General features: G+C 40.7%; 1 protein-coding gene across 1 annotated transcript; it reads left to right on the top strand.

Moving 5' to 3' along the window:
• The first annotated feature begins 289 nt into the window (after positions 1 to 289).
• Positions 290 to 3,970, top strand: SLITRK2 (SLIT and NTRK like family member 2). The gene is made up of 2 exons (XM_042876518.1): positions 290 to 345; positions 714 to 3,970. Exon 2 carries the CDS (start codon positions 757 to 759, stop codon positions 3,328 to 3,330), a length of 2,574 nt encoding a protein of 857 aa, XP_042732452.1. The 5' UTR covers positions 290 to 345; positions 714 to 756; the 3' UTR covers positions 3,331 to 3,970.
• Positions 3,971 to 10,417: the final 6,447 nt, after the last annotated feature.

Below are 10,417 nucleotides of genomic sequence, written 5' to 3'. Positions count from 1 at the left end.
GGGGGGAAGGGGGGGCTGGGAGAAACGTGTCCCCCACGCCCCCGACGTGACGTCAGCGCCGCTCCGTGCGGGGCAGCCAGCAAACGATCCGCGCCGCGTAGCGCTCTGCGTAGAGCTGTCCGCGCTCTCGCAGCGGCGCACCCGCCGCTCCTCGCCCGCTGCCCGGCAGAACTTCCCGCCCCGCCGAGGCCGGGACAGCACTGCGCGGGCACTGCCTCGCCCCGCCGGGCTCTTCCTGAGGTGGGCGGCGGGCGATGCCTCTTCCCGCCGGGTGCCTGGCTCCCGGGGCGCGGCGGCGGCGCTCAGCGGCGGCCCGTGCTGCCTGCTCGGGCACGCCGAAAGCAGGTAGGAGCTGGGGAACGGAGCGACTCCGGAGCGTAGGGAGGCTCGGAAGGGATCGGTCCGGGGAAACCCTGTAGCTGCCGGGATGGGGGCAGGGAGCGCTGTCGATGGCTTATTCTCCTCCTCCCACCTATGCGCCCACCCCCCCACTCTCCTTCACCGTTTAAAATAACGACTAGGGAATGGAATTGCGGGCAGCGCTGGGATCCCGGCTTTCCCAGAACGTCTCCGCGGGCAAAAAGTGGGCTGAGAAGGAGTTTTGCTAATCGTTGCCTTGCTGCCCCCTTAAAACCTGCTTTGCCCTCCCCTTGCAGCTTTGCTCCTGGCCGTTTTCATTGGGCGTTTTTCTTTCTCTTTACCTTCCTCAAAAGGTTTGACTGTAGGTACTAAAGCAGGGATCAACGGCGCATAAAGATGCTGAAGGGTGTTTGGTTGCTCAGTTTGTTAACAGTGGCTGGGATCTCGCAGATAGAAAGTCGCAAACCTGCCAAAGACATTTGCAGCAAGAGCCGCTGCCCTTGCGAGGAGAAGGAGAACGTACTAAACATTAATTGTGAAAACAAAGGATTTACAACCATCAGCCTCCTCCTGCCACCACCATCCAAGATCTACCAGCTTTTCCTCAATGGGAACGCGCTGACCCGCCTGTTCCCCAATGAGTTTGTCAACTACTCCAATGCTGTAACCCTCCACTTAGGCAATAACGACATGCAGGAGATCCACACCGGGGCCTTCAGTGGCCTCCGCACCCTCAAGAGGTTACACCTCAATAACAACAAGCTGGAAGTGCTGAAGGAGGATACATTCCTGGGGTTGGAGAGCCTGGAGTACCTGCAAGCTGATTACAACTACATCAGTGCCATTGAGGCAGGGGCCTTCAACAAGCTGAACAAGCTCAAAGTGTTGATTCTCAATGACAACCTCCTGCTGTCCCTGCCCAGCAATGTCTTCCGCTTTGTGCTCCTTACCCACCTGGACCTGCGGGGGAACCGGCTGAAGATGATGCCTTTTGCTGGTGTGCTGGAGCACATTGGAGGCATCATGGAAATCCAACTGGAAGAGAACCCCTGGAACTGCACTTGCGACTTGCTGCCACTTAAGGCCTGGCTGGACACAATCACTGTGTTTGTGGGTGAGATAGTCTGTGAAACCCCTTTCAGGCTACATGGGAAAGATGTGACTCAGCTCACGAGGCAAGATCTCTGCCCTAGGAAAAGCTCCACTGATTCAAACCAGAGGGAAAAGCACCCTGTCATCTCAGACCCACATGTCTCAAAGTTATTGCCCACAGCCAACTCTGCCATCAGTCCCACCAGAGCCCCAAAAGCCAGCCGCCCCCCCAAAGCCAGGAATCGCCCCACACCCCGTGTCACTGTGTCAAAAGATAGACAAATATTTGGACCTATCATGGTTTACCAGACAAAGTCTCCTGTGCCCATCACCTGCCCAGATGGCTGCATCTGTACTTCGCAGAGCTCAGACAATGGATTAAATGTGAACTGTCAAGAGAAAAAGATCAATAATATCTCTGAACTCCACCCTAAGCCAAGCACTCCAAAGAAACTTTACCTTACCAGTAACTATCTGCAAGTCATTTATAGAGCCGATCTAGCAGAATACAGCTCTCTGGATTTGTTACATCTAGGAAACAACAGAATTGCAGCGATACAAGAAGGTGCCTTTACAAACCTCACAAGTTTACGCAGACTTTACCTTAATGGCAACTACCTTGAGATTCTGTACCCTTCTATGTTTGATGGGCTGCATAGCCTGCAATATCTCTACCTAGAGTACAATGTCATTAAGGAGATCTTGCCACATACCTTTGATGCTCTTAGTAATCTTCATCTGTTATTTCTCAACAACAACCTGCTCAGATCCCTGCCTGACAATGTCTTCGGTGGCACTTCCCTCACCAGACTCAACCTAAGAAACAACCATTTCTCACACTTGCCTGTGAGAGGAGTCTTAGACCGGCTGTCAGCTCTAATTCAGATCGACCTCCAGGAGAACCCCTGGGACTGCACATGTGACATTATGGGGCTGAGGAACTGGATTGAGCAAGTCACTGACCAAAACAGTCAGCAGTCAAATCCCGCTGTTGTTATCAATGAAGTCATATGCGAATCTCCGACCAAACACTCCGGAGAGCATTTAAAATTCCTGAGCAAAGAAGCCATCTGCCCAGAGAACCCCAACTTGTCAGAGTCATCTCTCCTGCCCATGAATCAGAACACAGATATGCCCCATCTCCTTGGTATCTCTCCCAGCTCCTATCCGGAAATACACACGGAAGTTCCACTCTCTGTCTTAATTTTAGGCTTGTTGGTTGTGTTTATTTTGTCAGTCTGTTTTGGGGCTGGTCTGTTTGTCTTTGTTCTCAAGCGCCGGAAGGGGGTGCAAAGCATGCCCAGCAGTGCAAACAACTTAGATATCAGTTCATTTCAGCTGCAGTACGGGTCTTACAACACTGAGACCCACGATAAAACCGAAGGACATGTTTATAACTACATTACCCCTCCTGTTGGACAGATGTGCCAAAACCCAATCTACATGCAAAAGGAAGGGGATCCAGTTGCCTATTACAGAAATCTCCACGAGTTTAGCTATAGCAGTCTTGACCACAAGAAGGAAGATCCCACCAGCCTTGCATTTACAATCACTGCAGCTGAATTACTGGAAAAGCAGTCCTCACAACAGGAACCAGAGCTGCTGTATCAAAATATTGCAGAAAGGGTCAAGGAACTCCCCACTGGAGGATTAATTCATTATAATTTTTGCACCTTACCCAAAAGGCAGTTTGCCCCTTCGTATGAATCAAGACGCCAAAACCAGGACAGGATAAATAAAACTGTTTTGTATGGAACTCCCAGGAAATATTTTGCAGAACAATCTAAACCAGAGCATCCTTTACTCCAAGGAAAGCTACAAACAGAACCAGACTACCTCGAAGTTCTGGAAAAACAAACTGCAATCAGTCAGCTGTGAGGGGGGCATTGGGAGAAAAAGAAAGATTGTTAAATGAGCTCAACATCACATTTGATTGATTCTGAACTCAGTGCTGATGTCATCTTTCGCATTCCAAACATTTTCACTTTATAAATTAGGAAGTGAGAGAGAGAAATCAAACCCTTACTGCATAACAGGGACATTATGTTGCTGTTGCAATATTTCCTTTAAGTTATTTCTATCTCTCTCTCCTTTTGACCTTTCTGTAGTAACTGTCATTGCAAATATATGTTTCTGTAATAGATCTTTAATAATTCTTTTTGATTTGGAAGGAAATGAGGAAGAGAGTCTTTCGGGTTTTTTTTTTTTTTTTCTGTTTTGTTTTGTTGTTGTTGTTTTGTTTTGTTTTGTTTTGTTTTGTTTTATTTTTCATTTTGAGGTGGAAGCTTAATGTGGCACGTAGAAGATCTCCAAAGATCTTTTTCCTGGACTCTTGACTTTCTTTTGTAAATAATAATATACAGTACAACTACCATGTTTAGCCACTGGGAGTCACTGTCTTGTGTTAAAGTGCCTTTGCACTTTAAGTACATTATTACTTAATTTTTGCTCTTAGCTTTGATAAATTGAACCTATTTTAATGTGTTGTGTTTTTGAATTAAAAAATAAATACCTTGTAAAATGGACTTATATGTCAGCTGCTTTAAATCAGAAGCTTTGATTTATAGAAAAGCTACACTTCTTTAAATGAATCTAGTTCTAGGGCCATAGAGACTAAACTGTAATTTATTGAGAATATATATATATTTTTTTCCCCTCTGGGTTTATTTAATGCAACTCACTGAAATCAGCTGAGGATTTAACAATGGACAGCTAAATGTAACAGCTCACTGATAAAAGACGTTTAACCAAACAATTAGTGTCCTTAATTCATTGCACTGCAGTTCTAACACAATAATGTTCAGAGGTTTAAGATTATTTTCTTATTTAAGAAGGCATTACTCACAAAATTTATGCATTGAATTGGGTATTTTTATATATTATATGACAGTTGATATTTGTAATTTGACTGAAACTAAAATGTCCTGCTGCAAGATACAGCTCTCTTTTTTTTTCTTTCTTTTTTTTTTTTTTTTTTTTGGCAGGGACACCAGCAGGGGTCATCCCATGCCTCATTAATTTTGTTATCATACAGGCAAATGAATCAACACCAAAACTAAAATATGAACCTAAGTCTCTCCATTCCTCCAAATTAAGGTAGCAGAGCTCAGCAATGTGCATCATACTAACTTTCGGTTGTCTGAATTGTGTCAAATTTTCTGGCTCTAAAGCAGAAGTAATACTGCAGTAATTCTAATCTCCTAGGAAACATTTAAATCCATTATCTTAAATTTTATAAAATGCTTTAAGTTAACTGCATTCACTTGGCATTCATTTTCTTAGAGCCATCAGTGCACAAATGCAGTATGTCTTCTCCTTTCCCATTAACTCAGGCCTGTTTTACTTCAACCTTTGCCTTATCACCTTCAATTTACATTACCTTCCTGGAGGATATTGAACCCATTTTTATTAACAAGTCAAAATTTATTGCACCTTATTAGCTTCTAAATAATTTTTAGATGCAAACAGTATTGTGTGATTTAAACAAACAGCCCTTATTTGCAACAAAACCAGTTTTGTCTATTGTAAATCCTTATGCAACTGGGATGGTGATCTGCATATAAAGTAGGCCATGCTTTTCAATTCCTTATTAAAGCAATTGATGGAGTCTGAAAGAAGCACACTGTTTCCTTCTCATAAATAGGTTACTGCACATAATAATCCTTTATTATCCTGCAGAGATTGAAGTGGCCTCTGCTGACTGATTTTTAGAGCTTTACTATAGTTAGAAATACAGTATGTACAGCCTGAGAAATTTTCAGCGATAGCATTTGAGCTATAAATGACTACAATCAATGTTGTTCTAATGAAGACTGCCAAAAGGAAGTCACTTTATGTATATAAAGAACTAGAGAGGCTTCAGTGTGCATTGCCAGATATCTGAGTCATTCAGCAAACTGTCTTCTAATGATTGATGTGACATCTGAGTACATTACCATGCTAACATGTCAGTTCTTTATGCTCCAAGCCCATAGCATCTATGGCTGTCCATTAGGTCAGATTTAAAACTGAAGTGCCACAATGAAGTACGGAAGAAACAGTCTTCAAAATCGTCTCACTTCAAGAAGGTGAAATGGTATCACATTAGATGAATTCAGAACATTTTGACTAAAATATCATCCATCTTTGAGTGAGGCATTTGTCTGAAATGTGGCCATTCTGTTATGGCTCCTTTCCCTGTGTGCTTAAAAGCATTTACTGCTTAGAAAAGTAGAAGGATGACTTTAAAGCATTTTACGCTATTAACTCTTTCCATATATGATTCTAGTATTGCCTGAAAAACAAGTAGTGCTATATCTGGCACTATAGCAGCTAGCATATTATTGTCTGCTGCTCTTTAGCATACCAGAACCAATTACAGGGTTTGGCTTTTTGCTCAGATTTTTTTTTTTTCCTACAAAAATAAGCTTTCAGTTTTCTATTATTTTTGAACAACAGACAGAGATATTTGATTTGCTTAGTAACTTCGTTTATTTTGTTTACTCGTTTGAGCCTGACTATTTTTCATGCTTATTTGGGAACACAGCAATATTTTACACAGGTTGCAGTTGCTTTACACTGCCTTTTCTGTTGGAATTTCCTTAGTGACTTGATTTTGTTTTGCATCATCATTACCAACTTAAAAATCATTACAGCTTTAGATCCTCTGTGTTTGCTTTTATATTCTTCAGCTGATGTCTATGAAATAATCGTTTTCAGAAGGTGTATAGGTGACAGATTTCTTTTCAGTTATGCTTAAAGAGATTGGTTTAATAGGGAAAGTGTGTTGGCAGCTTCTGCCCAGAAGGGCTCTACATTTCTTTTGCTGTGCAGTCCTGTAATCTGCTGCTTGTTATGGGAATGCTGTTTGCCTGAGTAATGGCGCAATAATGAGTGAAACAAATTTCCTTCATAGTTTGAAAGTTTAAGCTGTGAAAAATTATGTAACCTGTGGTTGTTTTTTGTTTGTTTGTTTGTTTGGTTGGTTGGTTCATTTTTTTTTTTTACCCAAGGAAAATAGGATGCAAGTTTTTTCGTCCTTCTTTTTCATCTGTGAGAGTACATAAAACAGTCTTTACAGAAACTATGACAGTGCCAACTGAAGCAGTATGAAAACTGCATAGTTATCTTGAGAGCAAATAAGGGATAGTATACATCCAATGCATGAATACACTTTTGAGAAGGACATCATTCTATGTAAGTATGAAGTAAAGCTTGACAAAGTACAGTCTTAGAAACCGGATTTCAATAAGTGACTTCAGTTGTAAAGTGGAAACAGATGCTAACCTTACACTACCAGTACTCAAACTGCCCCATGTTTCCTAGGCAGACATCTGTCTCCTAAGACAATTACGTGGTTTTGCCAGTAGTAGAGCACACCTAGAGGATGGCACATTAATTGCCTTTTTCTGCTGACAAAGCAAGTGCTACTTTTTTCTAACCTGCAGGTCTACTGCAAAACCAAATGCCCCTTGGGAGACCTCTTTCTTTCAGTCTCCCTTTCCCAACAGGTTTAATCCTTTCACATCCAGCATTTGCTCATTTCCTCCCTCACTTCTGATTTCTGTACTTCACAAGTCCTCAAAGTGTAATACACCAACCTTTCCTCTCACTGTCCATCTGGGTGCTTTTCTTTTCTTCCTCAGTTAGCTCTAGAGGAACTGTTTCAGTGTTGAAGGGAATTAAAGACCCTGCTCCATTGGGAGCCCTTACCTCTTCCCATAGCTATTAAAATTCAGAATTAAAGTAGTTGTTTTAGGGTCTCTAGAGTCAATAAAAAAACCCAGGCCATTCAAATGCGACTTATTCCCTCCCAAAATATATAGCACAAACTGAGCTTCAAATACACCTGCTTTTCAACTTTAGCTGTCTGGGGATTATAAATTGAGTATTTATTAGATGGCTATAATTCCTTCACAGATTTAGCTTTTAGCCAGTGAGCTTGATCATTTTCTAGCATTTCCACGTATTATTCTAATGAGCAAGACATTTTCATACTGTCCATGAAAGAAATGTTCCCAGTGCAGTTTGGTCAGTGCCTTGTTTCAGTCAAAGGCACTGGCTTTTAATAGCACATTTTTGTGCTGATAGGCAATTATGTTGTGTGGTTTATTTAGTTTTCTTTTTCTTCCCATTTTCTATCTACTTTCGAGTTTGTGAAATGAAAATCAAACTTCAGAAAAGTTAGAAGCTGTAATTAGTGGCGTCAGTGTAAGTATACCAGCAAGTTAAATTGCCCAAATGTAAGTCTTCTTGTATACGAATACAAATGCCATAATTTTGAACTGCTCATGAGTGAAATGAGATACTGGAAATGTTAATGAAACTATTTAGGCTCTTGCAGGCTAATCACTGGTACAGTTTATGATTTTTCATATTAGCGTTCTTGTAGACAGTAAATGCCACTTAATAGAGACAAAAGAAAAAAACTATTTCCCAAAGCTCCCCCCCAGAAAACCTGTACATCTCCCAAACCAACAGATAAATTAACTTATGCAGATGATATGACGTTTCTTGAATTTTTCCCCTCAGTTTTTCAAAGTAGTCTGTAGGAGAAGTACAAAGTTATTCTTTCATCAGAGGATCATTAAGTCCTTTCGGGTTATTGATCTCATAGCTTTTCTGGGCACAAGGCCAATCATTTTGACCAAAGTTCTTAATCCCAGCTAATGAGGGAGATGGTTAATGAGATGGTTGTTTTTCTTGTTGGAGTGTTGGTTGGATTTTCTGAGGCTGCAGATTAACATATTTATGAATACAGATGAATAGATCATTTGGAATGAAAGACATGTTGAAGCTACAATTGAAGAACCAACCATTTTAAAGATCAAATGGATTCAAGAGTATGAGAGAAGTCTGAAAAACAAGATGATAGAATTAGTTTTCTTCCTGAGATCGTAAACATGGAGGATCCCTATTTGAGTACAGCAGCAGCTTTTGTTACGTAGTATTTAAGATTTAAAGGAGTGAAATTAGAGGGCAGATGCATCTCCATTATCTTCAATGATGTTCAGGTAACTAAAGCATTTCGAATGCGGTTCTCATCTCTGATTGTTAGCTTATTTGTGCATGCATCTAATTATCACTGTTAATGTGCTATGCTTGAAAAAGTAATCAGTGGGAAGCTCAGAAAAGTACAGATACTTGCAGTCTTTCCAAATCTTTTTTATCTATGTTTTTAAAAATACAGTAGATGAACAATTTGTTTAATTAATGCAACAGTCTTATAACTTGTAGGGATCTTTGCAAAATCTAACATTTCAGCAAACTGTTCAAATCAATATATGTGGTTGATTACAAAAGAAGAACAACACATAATGATATTACCAATTTTAAAAAGGAAGCTGGCATTATCATTTACAAGTTCAGAAAATTTATGTTGGTGTTTGCAGCATGAAGGCAATTGCACCAACAATGTGTGTGTGCAATACGACATCAGGTTTCTGTATGGTGGCAGAACAAGTATATATTTCTGTCTTAGCAACACAGATTTCTTGTATCTTCTTTTTGCATTGCTCCTGAGAGCCAGAAGTGTTAGGCACCAATTATCTTCTGTGTAGGAGGCAGTAGGCAGTACAGCCATTTTAAGAATGCTGTCTGCATTGGAAAAGGCACTGCTAATGTATATAGACCTGTTGCAATTATCTTCTCTTGAGAGAAGAGCTATTTTCGTACAAAAGATTAGAACATAATCCGCCTGAAATCACTGGTAATATGTCAGAACCTATTTTAAGACATCTTGATTTTTGTTTTGAGAGGGAGAGGTGTTGGAGTTGAGGCAGATTTTTCCAGTGTTATATACTTTTTTCATTTCTCCACGTATTTTTTGACTGACTTCAGTCCATGCCAGCCTCTTATTTGGACAGCTAAAATCAATAGAAAAAATTTGAGAACTGTGAAAATGCAGTGACTATGTAAATTCTCTTCTAATCACAGAAGAGCAATATAATAACAAAGCAAGATTGTCACAGGTTTTTAAAGGTTTTAAACTGGGCGACTGGGCAATTCAGGTGTAAATGCAGAGTACTTTTGTTCGCTTTGCACCTGAATGGCCTCAGCGAATTCCTCTAGGACTGGTATTAGTGACAAGAATCTCACCTAACACAGGCAGTCTCTTCAGCGGCAGTGAGAGAAGAGAGAGAGAGCCTCTTTTGTCTTATTACATAAAATGCCATCTCGGGGTCTTTCAGCCTGCATCATTCACATAAATCTGAAGTCAGCATACTCCCAGTTTGTGCCTGAGTCATTAGTATCAGATTTTCAGTAGTTTGAGTATGGTGAGATGTTGGTGAAAAACCCATTTATGTGGCCAACATCCTAAACGCAATCATCTCCCATTCTCCTGGGAGGGAAAGGTTTTGTTTGGAAGATCAAGTTTGTCATATGTCTGCTAAATTTTACAACTAGAGTATTCCTTATTGTATTCTTGCTGAGCAGGAAAATGGTATGTATTCAGTTAAGTCTTTGTTTTCGTTATCTTCTTTCACAAGTAGCCAAGTTCCTCCGTACTGGGGCAGTTGGGACTTGAACTGCTCGGTAGTTTCAGAAACTCAGCAATCCACTCTAGTGAGCAAAGCCTTGGCTAAACCTTACTGCTCTCATCACATCTGTTGTGCTCTGCTGAGTACTCATCTCTTCACATGTATTCCAGCTTGAAACACAGAAACATCAATAAATTTCTATGGAAAACTTTAAAACATTGAGCTAACATATTTAAAATATAGAAGAGTGGGGATAATAGGCCAGAAAAAGCACTTCAGATTTTCTGTGCTTTTTCCAAAGGTTTTAGGGAGGCTTATTACAAATACTAATGAGTCAAAAGGAAATCTAACAATACATCTGTGTGAATTCTATGTGTATTTCTATGCCAGAACGAGTTATTAGGAGGAGATAGACAGTAATGGTCTTAACTATCATGATATTTAAATGAGACTCCCAGAAAGACGAGAACTTCAGCACTGATCCTTTGAACAGTTTGATGCAAGTG

This window comes from Lagopus leucura, unplaced genomic scaffold (genome assembly GCF_019238085.1).
Source record: "Lagopus leucura isolate 7727_CA_CO unplaced genomic scaffold, USGS_WTPT01 Super-Scaffold_100016, whole genome shotgun sequence".
In the NCBI taxonomy this organism is placed as follows: Eukaryota; Metazoa; Chordata; class Aves; order Galliformes; family Phasianidae; genus Lagopus; species Lagopus leucura.
The sequence above is the reverse complement of the archived record's forward strand: the minus strand, read 5'-3'. Positions and strand labels throughout refer to the sequence as shown.

Excerpts from the sequence above, each read along its gene's own strand:
- SLITRK2 (XM_042876518.1), top strand. The coding sequence starts at position 757 with ATGCTGAAGGGTGTTTGGTTGCTCAGTTTGTTAACAGTGGCTGGGATC.